At 43.4% G+C, this 14254-nt stretch overlaps 1 protein-coding gene across 3 annotated transcripts in view; it reads left to right on the forward strand.

Annotated features, from left to right (window-relative positions):
- Positions 1-14254, forward strand: part of NOXA1 (NADPH oxidase activator 1) — a 199688-nt gene that overhangs the window by 150096 nt on the left and 35338 nt on the right. For 2 of the 3 annotated variants that reach the window (XM_033961772.1, XM_033961773.1), the window contains exon 13: positions 13006-13129. In XM_033961772.1, coding sequence (XP_033817663.1) covers positions 13006-13114 — 109 coding nt within the window. In that variant the 3' untranslated portion in view covers positions 13115-13129. Of the gene's footprint in view, positions 1-673; positions 780-13005; positions 13130-14254 lie in introns of all 3 variants that reach the window. The other variant, XM_033961770.1, reaches the window with a different exon arrangement.

Consider the following 14254-nt stretch of genomic DNA (forward strand, 5'->3'; position numbering starts at 1 on the left):
ATTTATTATACTGTATATCTATGTGGTGTACAAAATTAAAATATCTAAACAAACAGAACAAGAACTCCATAAAATTAATAGAAAAGAGATATCATTCTCACAAGACTATTAATATGAAAATATTTACAGTAAATAAATGTACCATGAGGTGGTCAGTTCAGTCACTCTCTGCTGTAAATCTTTATGAAAGCATGTGTCTACTTGTTTTGGTATTTCTTAATGACTTGAACAGGATGTTGGACTCAGTAGACCCAATATGACATGACCTTAAGCGGTCTTCCAATAATAATTTTTACTTAATGTTCAACTTCCTTGGAAGTGCCAGTCTGAGGTGCAGTAAAAGTACATTTCATAGGAAATGAATCTGTATCTTTCATATGTATGTTCACAGTTACAGGATCTACTGGTGAGTAGGCTGCAAGGCATCTTTACTTTCTTGAACATCCTTTAATGGGGGAGGGGGGTTCTACTAAAATACAGTATATTGAAATAGGGGAAAATCCCCAACTAGCTGCAAAGGTTCATCATACCAGACTCTTACAACAACGTAACAGAGAGAAGGACTTGCTGCCTTCCCCTTTCCTAAAATGCTAACCCCATATTTCAGTCGTATTATGAGACCTTCATCTGTCTTAGTAAGCAGTATGCCCTGCTTACTGTCCAAATGTTGCAGGTACAGAGATCTGGAGAGCAGAGAATTAAAACAAGTTTCAAATGACAAGGACCTGGAGAAAGTGTGGCAGCATGTAACTGAAGGGAAGCTGACACTGTGGTGTAAGGTCAGTTTGCGGTTTTAATTTTTCTGATTCTTGGCAGAATTAGATGTGAGGCTCTGCTTCTGCACAGGACTCACTGATGTTATCTATCGAGTCAATATTCAACCGACAGTGGACAGCATTTTTGAAAACTCTGACTGTTGCCAGTTAAATTAGCCCTGGAAATTTAGTGTTGGGCCATATATGGGCACTGGCACTCGATATCTTTTATTTATTTATTTATTTATTTATTTAGATTTATATCCCGTTCTCCCAGTAGCTCAGAACGGTCTACAAGTAAACATACACAGTAGAAGTAATTAGGCAAATAAGATGTACAATAGGTTTAGGTGCTTGGACATACAAAATTGTGCAGTATTTATCAGGGTACAAACAATTTTTCAGAGTACAGACAATTTATCAGAGTACAGACTAAGAGAGGACTATACTGAAATTTAGGAGAAGTTAAATAGGGGAGAGAAGAGTGAGGTGGGGTTTAAGGGGGGGTGTAGACTGAGGGAGATCTTTAGTTGAAGAGGAGGGTCTTTACCATTTTACGGAATGTCAATAAAGAGTTCTGTTGCCTGAGTTGGGGGGGGAGTTTATTCCAGAGATGTGGGATGAAGTGGCTGTAGGATCGTTTGCGGGCAGTTTCTGAGAGGAGGGACCTTCCAGGGGGAATGCATAGGCGTATTTCCGATTTTGAGCGGAGGGAGCGAGTGGGGGTGTAGATGGGAAGCTTAGATTTTATGTAGGAGGGGGTGGTGGCATAAATTCTCTTGTGGGCTACTGCTAGGGCCTTGAAAGCACAGCGCTGGCTAATTGGGAGCCAGTGTTCAGCGCGGAGTGCTGGGGAGACGGGATCATGGTAGTTGAGGTTGTGTAGGAGGCGGATAGCTGCATTTTGGACACGTTGGAGGCGTTTGAGATTATTTTTGGTTAGTCCATTAAATAGGGAGTTACAGTAATCCATTCTGGAGAGGACATATGCGTAGAGGAGTTGGGCGAGGTCAGGTGTGGAGATGTAGGGTTTGATCCTTTTCAGTTGGCGGAGGTAGTAGAAGGAGGTGGAGATTACTTGGGATATGTGGGCAGATAGGGATAAGTGTCCATCTAAAGTTACTCCTAGGCTGCGTACCTGATCTGTTGCCGTTAGTAGAGTGGAGTCCCATGCTAGGGTAGGACGTGTGAATTTGGTGCTTTTTTTCCTGATCCATAAGAGTTCTGTTTTAGTGGCGTTTAGTTGAAGTTTGTTGTTTGACATCCAAGTTTTCATATCAGAGAGGCAATGTTGGAGGTTAGTAATTTGGGACGATCGGTTCTCGCCTAGTGGGAGGAGCAGCTGGATGTCATCTGCTATCCATTGATATCCAGGGTCAATTATCACTGTGCTAGTTGTCTGAGCTGATATTCAGTCGGGGCCAGCATAAGACAGATATGCAGGCCCTGAATGAATACTAGATGGGACCTGTATTAAAAAAATGTGCAAAGGCTCTCCAATCTCCTCTCTCCCTCTGGTCCCAGTTCCCCTTTGCTCCCCCCCCCCCCCACCCCGACTACCAGGGTTTTTGCATGTTGGGAAAATGACAGGGGTCTTGGGTAACGTGACCATTTATTTTTTTCATCAAAAGGGGACATCTATTAATTGTCAGTGCTGCCCCCAAACCCACCCTAGCCCCACCCCAATCCTACCCTAGCCCCGCCCCCAATTTCTTCCATTCATTTTTCATGTACACATATCTTATTAATTCATAATGGTAACCATAAAATTTTAAAAAACTACAAAGCACTCTATACGCAGAGAAAATGTTAATTATCATTTATATTTAGGGGGTTTCAAAGATGTCAAGGCAGATGGCTTTAAAATATGCAATGTCACCTAGGTAACTAGAAAAATAGACAAATATAGTACAAAATATAGACAGCAGATATAAATTATCAAAACTGACACGTTTTGATCACTAAATTGAAAATAAAATCATTTTTCCTACCTTTGCTGTCTGGTGATTTCATGAGTCTCTGGTTATGTTTCCTTCTGTTTGTGTATCCTTTCTTTCATTTCTTTCTTTCTGCACTCAGGCCCAACAATTGTCCCTTTCTAGTCCCTCCCTCCTTCCTTCCTATGTCCTTAGTGCCCCCAGTGCCTCCTTCCCATGTCCTTAGTGCCCCCAGTGCCTCTGTCCTGTGTCCTTAGTGCCCAGTGCCTCCTTCTCATGTCCTTAGTGCCCCCAGCAGGGCCGCCATCAGAAATATCTGGGCCCCTTACTGAGCAATCCTATTGGGCCCCCCACGCACCCCTTCCCCCCCCCGACACCCCCTCCCCTTCTTCCATGGGCCGAATACACACATACTTTTCTGCTAATGCTCCACCTAAACCAGTCCTGTAAAATCTTCTCACGTCCATTGGGTGATTTGGCATAGAGGAGATATTCATAAAAAGAACGTCCGTCAAGATCTTTACTCATAGACTGTGCCATTTGCTTTAAATCATCTTCCATCATTAATCCAAATTGCACAATTCTTTCTCTGTCTTTGTCCTGAATGGCATCTGGCCACATTGCTGGATCCTTCCAGTCAACAAATTTATGAGCAGGCGCGGAGAACGCATTTTTAAACAAATGTATTTTATCCTTGTACTCCTTATGGAATTTTAATCATCTATGGATATGTTTGTATGTTTATTGTTCAAATGGTTTTATTTATTTCCCCAAATTTACTTTTGTTATACGCATTGAAAATATTTGATATTGTGTTTAAATCAAAATCTCAATAAACTTGAAACTTGAAACGAGTGCCCGTGAGATTGTGGGAGGGTTAAATACTCAAAACTTAGAAGAATAACAATTTACTTAAAGTTTTTGCTAAGCCAGCTTTCTGGTATCTTTACATACAGTGGCGTATGTAGCATATGTAACACCCGGGGCCCATCATTTTTTGGCACCCCCCATCTGTAAGAAAAACATGATTTTTAGTAACAAACCACACGTCACACATGAGTACCTAGGAAAAGGCAGCATCTTACATATTGCAGTGAGCAGTACATCAATACACCCATTGTAAAACTAAACAAGCCAGACCAGCACAGATCAATGCTACACCGTCAATCCTAACAGAAAACCATGTCTTTCGAACACACAGAACACAGAAAACACCTTCGCCTAGTATGGAATATGTCATCACAAACTAACCCCTCACTCTTTTACAAAACTGTAGTGTGGATTTTAGCCACAGTGGTAACAGCCCTGACACTCATAGAATTCTGAGCATCAGAGCTGCTACCACCACGGCTGGCGCTAAAAAACGCTCCACAGTTTTGTAAGAGGGGGGATAAAATAGAAATACACAGTTTCAACACTCTAGCTCAGAGGTGCCCAAACTTTTTGAGCTTGTGAGCTACTTTAAAATGACCAAGTCAAAATGATCTACCAACAATAAAATTAAAAAACACAAAGCACACTATACGCTGAGAAAATGTTAATTATCATTCCTATTCTGGGTTTTTTTCAAAGAGGTCAAGGCAGATGACTCTATGCATTGTCACCTCAGTAACAACCATACAAAAATAGACAAATATACCCTCCATCCTTTTTATTAAACCACAATAGCAGTTTTTAGCGCAGGGAGCTGCGCTGAATGCCCAGCGCTGCTCTTGACGCTCATAGGCTCCCTGCGCTAAAAACCACTATTGCAGTTTAGTAAAAGGGGACCATATTGTAAAATATGGACAGCAGATATAAATTCAGAACTGTGCATAGTAAGTGAAGGGAAGTTTTCATCTCTGGGAATTTACCCAGTTAACTATTAAGTTATTTGGGCAAATTCCTTTGAAAACTGTGGTAATAATGCCTCCACTTTGCTAAATTTAAAATAAAATCATTTTTCCTACCTTGTCTGGTGATTTCATGAGTCTCTGGTTGCACTTTCTTCTTCTGACTGTGCATCCAATCTTTCTTCCCTTCTATCAGCCTGTATGCTTTCTCTCCTCCACATCTCATTCCCTCCCCCAACTTTTTCTTCCTCTCTCCCTGACCTTTCTTTCTTTTTTTCTGTTTCTCTTCTTTCCTTCTGTTTCCCTGCCTGCCCCCTTTCTTTCTTTCTCCCTGCCGTTCCCCAAGCCACTGCCACTGCCGCTGCCGCTGCCATCGGGGAACAGGACCCACCAATGGATAACAGGCCCCAAACTGACGCCGACGCATGCTCTCCCTGCTTCAGGCTGATCAGTCTTCCTCTCCCCGACGTCAATTCTGCCGTCAGAGAGGAAGTTCCGCCCAGCCAGGCAGCGATTGGCTGGCCCGAACTTCCTCTCCGACTGCAGAATTGACGTCGGGGAGAGGAAGACTGATCGGCCCGATAGATTAGATCGACTCACTTTGCCTTGGCGAGCTACTGGCGCCCCTGCCTTAGAACACTGCCTAGGACCCTGGGGGAGCCCGGGCCCCCTGTCAGCTCCGGGCCCCTGAATGCAGGACTGGTAGTACTGCCCTGATGGCGGCCCTGGCCCCCAGTGCCTCTGTCCTGTGTCCTTAGTGCCCAGTGCCTCCTTCCCATGTCCTTAGTGCCCCCAGTGCCTCCTCATGTCCTTAGTGCCCCTAGTGCCTCTGTCCTGCATCCTTAGTTCCCCCAGTGCCTCCTTCCTGTCCATAGTGCCCCCCAGTGTCCCTGGTGCCTCCTTCCCGTGTCCTTAGTGCCCACAGTGCCTCTGTCCTGTGTCCTTAGTGCCCCCAGTGCCTCCTTTTCATGTTCTTAGTGCCCCCAGTATCTCTGTCCTGTATCCTTAGTTCCCCCAGTGCCTCCTTCCTATGTCCACAGTGCCCCCCAGTGCCTCCTTCCCGTGTCCTTAGTGCCCCCAGTGCCTCTGTCCTGTGTCCTTAGTGTCCCCAGTGCCTCCTCATGTCCTTAGTGCCCCCAGTGCCTCTGTCCTGTATCCTTAGTTCCCCCAGTGCCTCCTTCATATGTCCATAGTGCCCCCCAGTGCCTCCTTCCCATGCCCATAGTGCCCCCAGTGCCTCCTTCCTGTGTCCATAGTGCCCCCAGTGCCTCCTTCCCGTGTCCTTAGTGCCCCCAGTGCCTCCTTCCCGTGTCCTTAGTGCCCCCAGTGCCTCCTTCCCATGTCCTTAGTGCCCCAGTGCCTCTTTCCTATGTCCTTAGTGCCCCCAGTGCCTCTTTTCTATTCTTGCCTTCCAGCCTTTGTCCCACCCCCTCCCCCGAAGCCAGCCTGCCTGCCTCCTTACCTCCCTCCCTCCAGTGCCTGATTCAAACCAACCCCCCCAACCCGTCCGTGTACTGCCACTGCCTGCCAGCCTGCCGCGCCAATTCAAACCCCAGCCTGCCACTGCTGCTTCTTGCCTTCTTCCTAATGTCAATTTTGACGTTGGAGAGGAAGTTCCGGGCCAGCCAGGCAGCGATTGACGTCGAGAAGAAGTCAAGAAGCAGCGGCAGTGGACCAGGGTTTGAATTGGTGTTGCAGGGAGGGAAAATGATTGCCCGTCCTGGTTTCCTGGCGCACAGCTTCGGGACGCTGTCCCTGAAAACGGGACATTTCGGTGTCCCGAAGTGGTGGTTCAGGACAACGGGATGGTCGGTCCGAAAACGGGATTGTCCCGTTGAAAACGGGATGTATGGTCACCTTAGTCTTGGGGTTGATTCAGAGATCTGGACCAAATGGGGGAGGGGGGATAACCAGGAACAAGGGAGGATGATCAGAGGTTTCTGCATATTTTTTTTTTATGGGACTGTCAGCCAATATTCAGTTGGTACTACTATTAATTATTTTGAGAACGTTACTAGATGTACGCAGTGCTTTACAGAGTCATGAGGGAGACAGTCTCTGTTAAAAGAGCTTACAATCTAAATAAACAGGATGTCAGGGTGGGGGATAAAGTTAGGCAGGATGGTTAATCTGTTGACTAGGGTGGTGAGCAGTGGAGAATAGGGTTATGGATTGAAGGCTATATGAAAAAGGTGGGTTTTCAGTCTGCTTTACATAACTTGATGCTGAACAAGAGCAACAGTGCCAAGTAACAAGCATTTGGAGATGCAGATCTTCTACAAGAGCCATAGCTTCTGCACAACAATGCCAGAAAGGAGATTATGTACTTACCCTTGTAAGCTCTTTTCCATTAGATAGATAAGACATTCTAGGCAGTAGGGTTATTTTCCTTTAGCTGCATGCTGCAGAAGGAATCCACACCAGACTTTTCATTCTGCCTCTGTTATCACTGTAGCACCACCTTCAGTCAGTACCCAAGCATGCAGAGTCACCCAATACACGTGGAATGCTCTTCCTGCTGATCTTCGCTTAGAAAACTCTTTAGATAAATTCAAAATCAAACTCAAAACTTTCTTTTTTAAAGACCCCTATACTTTGTAAACCCTGATCGTGACAGCTACTGCTCCTCCTTTGTAAAACGTCATTGTCAACCAAAACGCTTCTTTTAAAGCGACCCCCCCGCCCCATACCAATTGTTCTTCCCTCCCCTTCCTTTATTTTTCCGTTTTGATGTATTTAATAATTTTCCTTTCCCCTTGTTTCCCTTCCGTTTCATGTATGTACATGTATGTACCATGCGTAAGTGCCTCCCTCCTTTTCGCTTAACCATGTTTTTATTTTAAAGTTTTTAATTTTTATATTCTATTTTATTGGTAACCATTTAGATACTTGTATGATAAACAGTATATCAAAAATAAAGAAAACTTGAAGTAGAGGCCCCTGTAGCAACAGGCTCAAACAAATTGTTCTGCTCAAACAGTAACTAAACAGTACCATTAATTGCCAACATAGGCTTCAAAAGAACTCGAAAACTACTCCCAAATAAATGGAAACATATACAAATTAAGACCAAGGACCCATAGGCGGAGTCCTGTCTCGCTGTCAAGTCCACTCCGTAGAACTTGGCAAAAGTGTGATGAGAAGACCACATCGCTGCTCTGCAAATCTCCTCAGAAGAGACAGATCTAGCTTCAACCAATGAAGAAGCCAAACTCCTGGTAGAATGCGTCTTAACAGAAACAGGAGACTGTTTCCCCGAAAGAATGTAGGCTGATGAAATTGTGGCCTTGGAAGTGGAAGCGCCCCGCTTAACTGAATGAGTCAACATAAATAAATGGTCAGAGAAACAAAATTTGTTGGTGACCTCTAGATCAGTGGTTCCCAACCCTGTCCTGGAGGAACACCAGGCCAATTGGGTTTTCAGGCTAGCCCTAATGAATATGCATGAAGCAAATTTGCATGCCTATCACTTCCATCATATGCAAATCTCTCTCATGCATATTCATTAGGGCTAGCCTGACAACCCGATTGGCCTGGTGTTCCTCCAGGACAGGGTTGGGAATCACTGCTCTAGATAATGCAGAAGAACTCTGTTCACATCCAGTTTCTTCAACAGGTGGTCCTGTGTCTTGGAACCTGTCAGTTGAAAAGCAGGCAAACATACTTCCTGATTGACATGGAAAGCCGAAACTACCTTCGGCAGAAAGGAAGGAGCCATCCAAAGGGAAACCCCTGCCTCCAAAATCAACTCCTGAAGGAGATCTGCCCTCAGCTCAAGAGTTAGCAGATTCTTTCACGCAAAAAATCTCCAAAATTCATCACCAAATTTTTAACTAACCCAGGTGCGATGACAAGCTACAAGAAACAAATAGCTACATGCCCCTTGCAAAATGTGCCAATTTCTCCATTCCATCAATTAGCAAACTTGAAACGACTCTTAAAGAGTCTTAACACCAAAGGTAGCAGCGCAGAGACAATTCCCCCTTCTATTTTGAAACGCTTCTTCTCTTTCTTCGGTCCAATCATCCAAACAATTATCTCACATAGTCTTACATCTGGATCACTTCCAAAAGAACCATAAGATCACTTCCAAAACAACCAAAAGGCAACCATAGCGACTTCTCAAATTATAGACCCATAGCGAATATTCCTTTCCTTGCAAAACTAACAGAAAAGGTTGTGTTCAAACAAATCTCTGAGTTTGTCGAAACAACTAGAGTTCTTCATTCTAACCAGACAGGTTTCTGCCAAAATCATTCCACCGAACACTCTTTGATTGGTATGGCCTCATCTATTCTTTATTTACTAGACCACCACCAATCTGCTATTCTTATCTCATTGGATTTGTCGGCCGCATTCGACATGATCGATCATCATTTTTTATTAAAAAGGCTTGAGTCAATTGGCATAAGTGACTCAGTTCTGGCATGGTTCACATTGTACTTTTTTGAAAGAGCCTCTAAGGTTAGATTTAATAATTCCACTTCAAAAATTTCTATTAACTATGGAATCCCTCAAGGCTCAATTTTATCTCCTCTTATTTAACATTTTTACGGCCTCTTTGTTAACCTTTGTTTGGGTTCTCAGTCTATGCTTATGCTGACGATTTTCAAATCCTTCACCCAATTAATTCAGATTCAGATGAGGAGATATTTAACATCAACCAAAAATTGTCCCCAAAAAAAACACCCCAATGGCTTCAAGATAACATGTTATCTTTAAATCTGGAAAACACTAAAACTGTTTTTTTCCCATGGAAAGAGGGACTCAAGAGTCCACCAACAATTTGCATTAATAACTTTCCAATTCAGTCCATCAATAAGATAACAATTCCTGGAGTCATCATAGATAATAAACTAAATTATCATGATCAAATTAATTCTTTTGTTAAAAGTTGTTTCCATAGGCTTTGTATGATTCGATCCTTAGCTAACTTTTTGGATGTTCCCTCACGAACCATTTTAATTCATTCATTAATCATTTCAAAACTAGATTACTGTAATTCACTTTATAAAGGAATCACACAAAAGGAAATAAGAAGTCTTCAACTAATACAAAATACTGCAATAAAAATCATCGCAGGTAAAAGAAAATTTGACCATGTCACATCATTACTAAAGAATGCACATTGGCTTCCTATTAACCACAGAATAACTTATAAACAGATACTCATCACATTCAAGTTTTACAATTCAATGCACCGCTATTCCTAGACCGAGTTATTATTCCGTATTCTCCTTTCTGCTCCTTATGATCCGAGGATAAAAATCTACTTAATGTTCCATCCCTACAAATCATAAATACTAGACATACCACTCTTCTCTGTTACCGCTCCCCAAACATGGAAACTACTACCCGCTCAGGTAAGAGAAGAAAAGAACCTATGAAAATTTATAACAAAACTAAAAAGTTTCTTATATAGAGACGCTTTTAATTAGTCTTTTAAACCGAGTTACTATTCCCACTTGATGTAGGCAAGTACTGATCTAATATAACATAACCCCTATTGTTTTAGCCTTATTTTTTCTCTTTCCTATATCAAAATGTAGTTCCTCCCTGCCTTCCCTACAAAGTGTATGTCTGTCCATCCCTATATCGTATGTCCCCCCTTATTTGAAAATTATTTATTGTCCATTGCTTTGTAATCTTTGAAAAAAGCAATTTTATCAAATACGAAATAAAGTTGAAACTTGAAAGCCTGCAGTTCCGACACATGACACACCGAAGTAATGGTGACCAGAAAAATAGTCTTGATCATCAAGTCCAAGAGGGTAGTATCTCGAAGAGACTCAAAAGGAGCCTTGGTAAGGCTAGACAACACCAAGTTAAGGTTCCAGGAAGGGAAAGGATGCTTGACCGGTGTTCGTACATGAAGAGCCCCCCTCTCAAGAATCTAGTGACATCAGGAAGACCGACGATCCTGCCAAGGAAGACCAACACTTCCAGGATCTAAAACAGGAGAGCCCAGCCACTTAGACCCAAAGAAAAGCCACAGTAAGGCCTTTATCCAACCCAGCCTGAAGAAAGGCGAGAATTAGTGAGATCGGAGCTGAATAAGGGTCCACCTACATGTATTCCAGGGCACACTAATGTTGGAATGCCTTCCATGCCTTAGTGTAAGCTGACACCGTTGAAAACTTCTTAGACTTCAGAAGAGTGACAACCAGGCCAGAATAGCCTTTATATTAGAGCATGCCTTAAGAGCAAAGTGATCCAGTTCTTCCATGGATACCAGACCCTATGTGAAAAGGTCTGGATAGGCACTCAGCCAAAGGCTGCGACCCTTGCGCAGCCTCATCAGGCGTACCATGGTCTGTGATGCCAATCTGGAACCACCAGAATGACGCGGCCCAGATGAGCAGTGATCCTCTGAATGTTTTGGCCGATCATCAGCCAAGGAGGAAAAACATACAGGAGAATCTTCGAAGGCCACAGCTGCACCAGAGCATCGAGCCCCTTGCTTCCAGGCTTGGATTTTCAATTGAAGAAGTGATCTGTTATGTTTATTGTCATGGTCATGAGGTCGAAGCAGGGCCTCCCCCAGTGCCCCACTATTGCTTGGAATGCCTATGGGGACAGGACCCACTCACCTGGATTCAGAGTCTGTCTGCTTGAACGTTGTCTACTTCTGCCACATGCACTTTCATAAGAACTAGGAGATGACGCTCCATCCAAAGAAAAAGAAGGTGGGCTTCCTGAGCCAGAGGAGTTCTCTTGGTTCCTCCCTGGTGATTGAAGTAGGCTATTGCTGTCACATTATCGGAGAAGACCCTGACTTCTTGGCCCTCCAGTGTCTTCTGCAATCTCATCAGAGCTAGTTGAATGCCTCTGAACTCCAACTGGTTGATTGACCACTTTCACTGAGAGGGTATCAACAGTTACAATGTGCTCCCCAGCCTCGAAGGCTGGCATCTGTCATCACCACGATCCAGGCTTCTATGAATGCACAATTCATAATGTAAAAAGTTGTTTGTGTTGATTGGCAACAAATCCATGGCTTACCCATGCTCCTATATCTGCTATAGCAATTACATGCAACTGTTATAGAGAAGCGCCTAGCACTTATGTGCATAGCTACTGCTTTTTGGCATTCTTATGTGGTAAGAGCAGATAGTATAGCTCGTTTAAAAAAAGGTTTGAACAATTTCCTGGAGGAAAAGTCCATAGTCTGTTATTGAGAGGGACATAAGAAAGGCCGCTGCTTTCCATGGATCGGTAGCATGGAATATATATGCCTTAATGAATAAGCACAGCACTCAAAAAATATAAACATTATTATCATTTATATATAATATTGATTTGTCAGTTTACAGAAAAGTATATGAAGCCTCTGTGAATGGGAGAATACCTTAATGAATAAGAAAGAAAGGTGACCATTATCTCATTCTGAAAATTTCTGTCTTGAGGCTGAATAGTAATTAAGCAGTTCTAGAAGACAATTAATTATTTAGAGATACATTTTCAAGGCAATGTAGCTGCTTAATCACAGTTAGGTAGGCAGACAAAAATGTTTGGAAATTTACAGGGGTAGACAGCTAAATTTACTCACATTCTTATCTGGATAATCTGGTACCCATATAACTAACTGGATGATTATAGGACTATTCAAAAGCAGTCCTAAATTCACCTGCTTAGTTGTGCGAGTACCAGCCCTGTATATTGCCAGCAACCACATAATTTCTGGCTCCTCTCTAACTCCTCCCATTGTACCTCCCCTGACCTGCCCACTTTTTTGATGACTGGTTAGAGCCAATATTCAGCAGCACTACCTGATTAAGTGCTTGCTGAATATCAGTGATTGACTGACCAAGAGTGACTTAAGTGGGCAGGAGCCTCTTCTGTCCGTTTAAATTACTTTGAATATTGGAACTTATTTGTTCTACCAGCCCAATGCAATCCAAGAGATGTCCAACCTTTCTTCTGTGCTTTGAACCTGAAGGGGAAGAGGGAGAGGAGCAGAAACATCCGAGTACACCTCTAAATAGACCAGCACATCATAAATACAAAAATTAGCAATTAGCACTTAACATTCATTTGGAGAATTTTACGTGTGAAGTGTATGTAAAATCCTCCAAAAAGTAGAATATGAAAGTATGTGATTTGGGGGTCCTAGTCTTATTATAATTTTGATTTACAGAGAATAAATTTTAACTAGTGGTAGTAAATCTATGTTCATTGCACTAATTCTGCAGTGACTTCTCCTTTAGTATGCATCTCATTAACACTAGCCTTCCTGTGGAACACTCAATGCTATCACTGCCTTCTGTGGCACACTCTACATTAAAAATAAATGGTGAATTATAAGTGGTTGAACCCCCTGTGGCATATCCTGCATAAACAATAGTGAACCTCTAGGCACATCCTGCATTTACATTGAACAGTGCAGAAGGCACCATTCAGTATCATCTCACACATGTGTTCTACATTATTTCCAGTTTTGCATTATTTCTGAACAGAACTGATTCTGTTTTGCTGTTCTAGGATGCAGACTCTGCAAGTGGTAGACCTGTTCTGTACCGGATGGTGGCACAATATGGATACACAGCTCAGGGTCCAGAGGATCTGGAGTTTGAAGAAGGAGATGAGTTAGAGATTCTGTCAGAAGGTAATATATGCTTAGTACTATGAAAGCACCATCGCATCTATAAAACATATTAGGGAGATTAAAATAAAGACATGTGTAACTCCTGGCCTCCTGTGGTAAACTATGGCTGGTTTTGTGCATAGGAGGCAGGCCAGAATAACACTATCAGGTAAAAAGAGGGTAAACAGAACAAATAGAATTTCTTCCCCAGAATAGGGTTGCCAGATTTCCTCTTTGAAAAAAGAGGATGCCTGGCCCTGCCCCATTTCGCCCCCCAGTCCCACCCCGTTCCGCCTCCGCCCTATTCTTCTCCCAGCCCTGCCCCCACATGAACCTCCCTGAGCTTGAAGGTCACATTTTTGAAGCCTTCACGCATGCGTGGACATCAACGCAATAACATCACAAGCATGCGTGCCTGCATATGATGTCATCACGGTGCCTGCTGCAAATGCGCAAAGGCTTCCAGACACAGCCTCTGATCTCAGTACTTCCAAAACTCGGACAAATTGCCAGGCTTTGGAAATCCCTCCGGGCACCTGGACAGTCTTCTAAAAAGAGGAGATGTCGGGTTTTCATGGCCGTATGGTAACCCTACCCCAGAGCTATATGTTTAGAAGTAGCCAGCTGCTTAAAGAAATTCTTTGCCAGCTCCCACAAAACTTTTAACCAGAGAGAGACAAGCTGCTCACTTCCCCTTCCCACACAAATTTTCCTTTTAACTGTTCTCAGGCTAAAAACTGGGGTTGCCAGAGGCAAAAAAAATTTCTAGCCAAACTCATGGCAAAAAGTAGCCCAAACAATTGTCGCTGAAAACCCCTCTAATTTATCAAACAAATGCTTGGTACAACTCTCCCCCATTCAGAGCTTTCAGCCCCTCCATAAGAACATAAGAATTGCCGCTGCTGGGTCAGACCAGTAGGCCATCATGTCTAGCAGTCCGCTCACGCGGCGGCCCTCCAGTCAAACGCCAGCGCCCTAACCGAGACTAGCCCTATCAGCGTATGTCTTTGTTCAGCAGGAACTTGTCTAACTTTCTCTTAAATCCCTGGAGGGTGTTTTCCCCTTTCCTTTAGAGAGTTGCGCGGGGACAGAAATCCCACCCGTCCCCACCCGTCCCCGCCAAAGTCCCACCCGTCCCCACCCGTC

The sequence above is a fragment of the Geotrypetes seraphini genome, chromosome 10 (assembly GCF_902459505.1).
Source record: "Geotrypetes seraphini chromosome 10, aGeoSer1.1, whole genome shotgun sequence".
NCBI lineage: Eukaryota > Metazoa > Chordata > Amphibia > Gymnophiona > Dermophiidae > Geotrypetes > Geotrypetes seraphini.